This window comes from Mandrillus leucophaeus, unplaced genomic scaffold (assembly GCF_000951045.1).
Source record: "Mandrillus leucophaeus isolate KB7577 unplaced genomic scaffold, Mleu.le_1.0 Scaffold65, whole genome shotgun sequence".
In the NCBI taxonomy this organism is placed as follows: domain Eukaryota; kingdom Metazoa; phylum Chordata; class Mammalia; order Primates; family Cercopithecidae; genus Mandrillus; species Mandrillus leucophaeus.
Genome location: NW_012107030.1, coordinates 6464110 through 6466018, shown reverse-complemented (window position 1 = coordinate 6466018; position 1909 = coordinate 6464110). Strand labels below are relative to the sequence as shown.

Here is a 1909-nt window from a genome sequence, read left to right as displayed (position 1 = left end):
GTGGCTACAAGAAGTTAAGGCTTAGGGACACAGGGTTGTCCCTTTCTTGAGCACCTATGGCCCAAGGAAGATATCTGAGTTCAGAGGCTAAAAGGAGTCCCACATTGGGACTGGTCAGAGACACAAGGGGAGTGAAGTGATCCTGTGTGGTAGAATTGAGGACCAACAGCCTGTCTGGAACAGTTGTGTTGTCTTTTGAAGCTGTTTTGTGATTGTGTGGCTAGGAAGGTGGTGAGAGTGTTGAGAGTAGTAGAGGAGGAATGTCTACCACACAGTGTAATTTAACTCATATATATATAGGCAGACAGATCGTTAAAAAGAGCATGCTTGTAAAATAATATCCTTCTGGGGGATTGCAGGAAAAGAAGTTTGCTATGAAAGACTCGGCTGCTTCAGCGATGATTCTCCATGGTCAGGAATTGTGGAAAGACCCCTCCATATATTGCCCTGGGCTCCAAAAGATGTCAACACCCGCTTCCTCCTATATACTAATGAGAACCCAAACAACTTTCAAGTAAGAACTATCACTGTGTTTAGAACTAAGTTCCACCTGTTTTATGTAATAAGGATACTGAATATTCACGTTCTTAAGAGAAACAAATCAGGCTGTGAAATTTGCATCTTTGTAGATATTCAGGGCACTGAGCTTAGGTATTTCTTAATGTAAATTCTTTATAAAAGGTTCCTTAACTTCATATTATTCTTGTCCTTCCTCTATAACATTTAATAAATATTGTAAATTTAGGGCTATATTTATATATATAAAGTATATAAACATTCCAAATATTATATATTTATATAATCTTCATTATGTATGTATATCTATATTAGATAAAGATGCATAAACATATGCACACACATACACACAAAGCCTTCCATTGTATGAAGAAAAGATCATTACCACCAAGTTTATAACAGACATATTATCCCAAGTTGAACAACTGCAAACATGTCGTGATGACTGGAAAATGGCAACATGGTGATGATAGTGAATACTGTGGTTATAATGGGAGGATCATTATTCACAAGGATCCTGAATCCTAGCAGTCTTCTACTTACCGCCCCTCTCCATGTGGGACCCTCTCCACAAATGGTTCTATTGGCTACTATAGGAAACTGACATGAAACACTTTTCTGTCTAAACAGGAACTTGTCGCAGATTCATCAACCATCAGTAACTCCAATTTCAAAACAAATAGAAAAACTCGCTTTATTATTCATGGATTCATAGACAAGGGAGAAGAAAACTGGCTGGCCAATATATGCAAGGTGAGATGTAGTCATCTCTCCAGGAAAGGTTGTTTCCAAAGTGATAATTAACAACCAGTAGTAAGGCACTGGCCCCAACCAGTGAGGACAGTGCTGGTACCCACAGTCTTGAAGGATCTTCAGACCCCTGCGGGGCCTAGAGTTCCTAAGGGAGGTCAAGGAGGTGTTGGTGGGAAGAGGCGGTTTAGGATGCTCAGAGCAGTGAGGCTGGCAAGCATTTGGTAGATCCAGGCACTAGTTATTTAACAACTGATATGGAGGTGTTTCAAAATTTTAGCAACAGATGCTCTCATGCTGATGCACACCAGCTGGTCATAGGCCCCTGATTTTTCATTTGTTTTTAATTTTATGTGAAGCGCTAAGAGGTCTCATTTTGCCTGAATGAATTATTTTCTTTTGATGTTCACTTGCTACTCTTTGATCTCCTCTGGTAGCAATAACTTGGAAAACTGTGTAGGTTTTTTATTTTGGCTTCTGTTGTTTCAACAGCAGTGGTCCTATTTTCTTTAATTTGCCTTTGGCTATGTGCTCTGTCATAAAGAAGAATGAAAAGACAGAAAATCAAATAGAATAAATTTTCCTAGTAACTGCTAGTGCTTGAGGAATATTATTATTGATTCATTTGTTCAAGTGTTTATTC

The 1909-nt window shown here is 38.8% G+C and overlaps 1 protein-coding gene across 1 annotated transcript in view; it reads left to right on the top strand.

The window, feature by feature from the left end:
* Nucleotides 1–1909, top strand: part of PNLIP (pancreatic lipase) — a 53981-nt gene that overhangs the window by 32693 nt on the left and 19379 nt on the right. Inside the window, exons 2-3 of the mRNA XM_012001146.1 lie at nt 321–514; nt 1147–1269. Coding sequence (XP_011856536.1) covers nt 321–514; nt 1147–1269 — 317 coding nt within the window. The remainder of the gene's footprint in view (nt 1–320; nt 515–1146; nt 1270–1909) is intronic.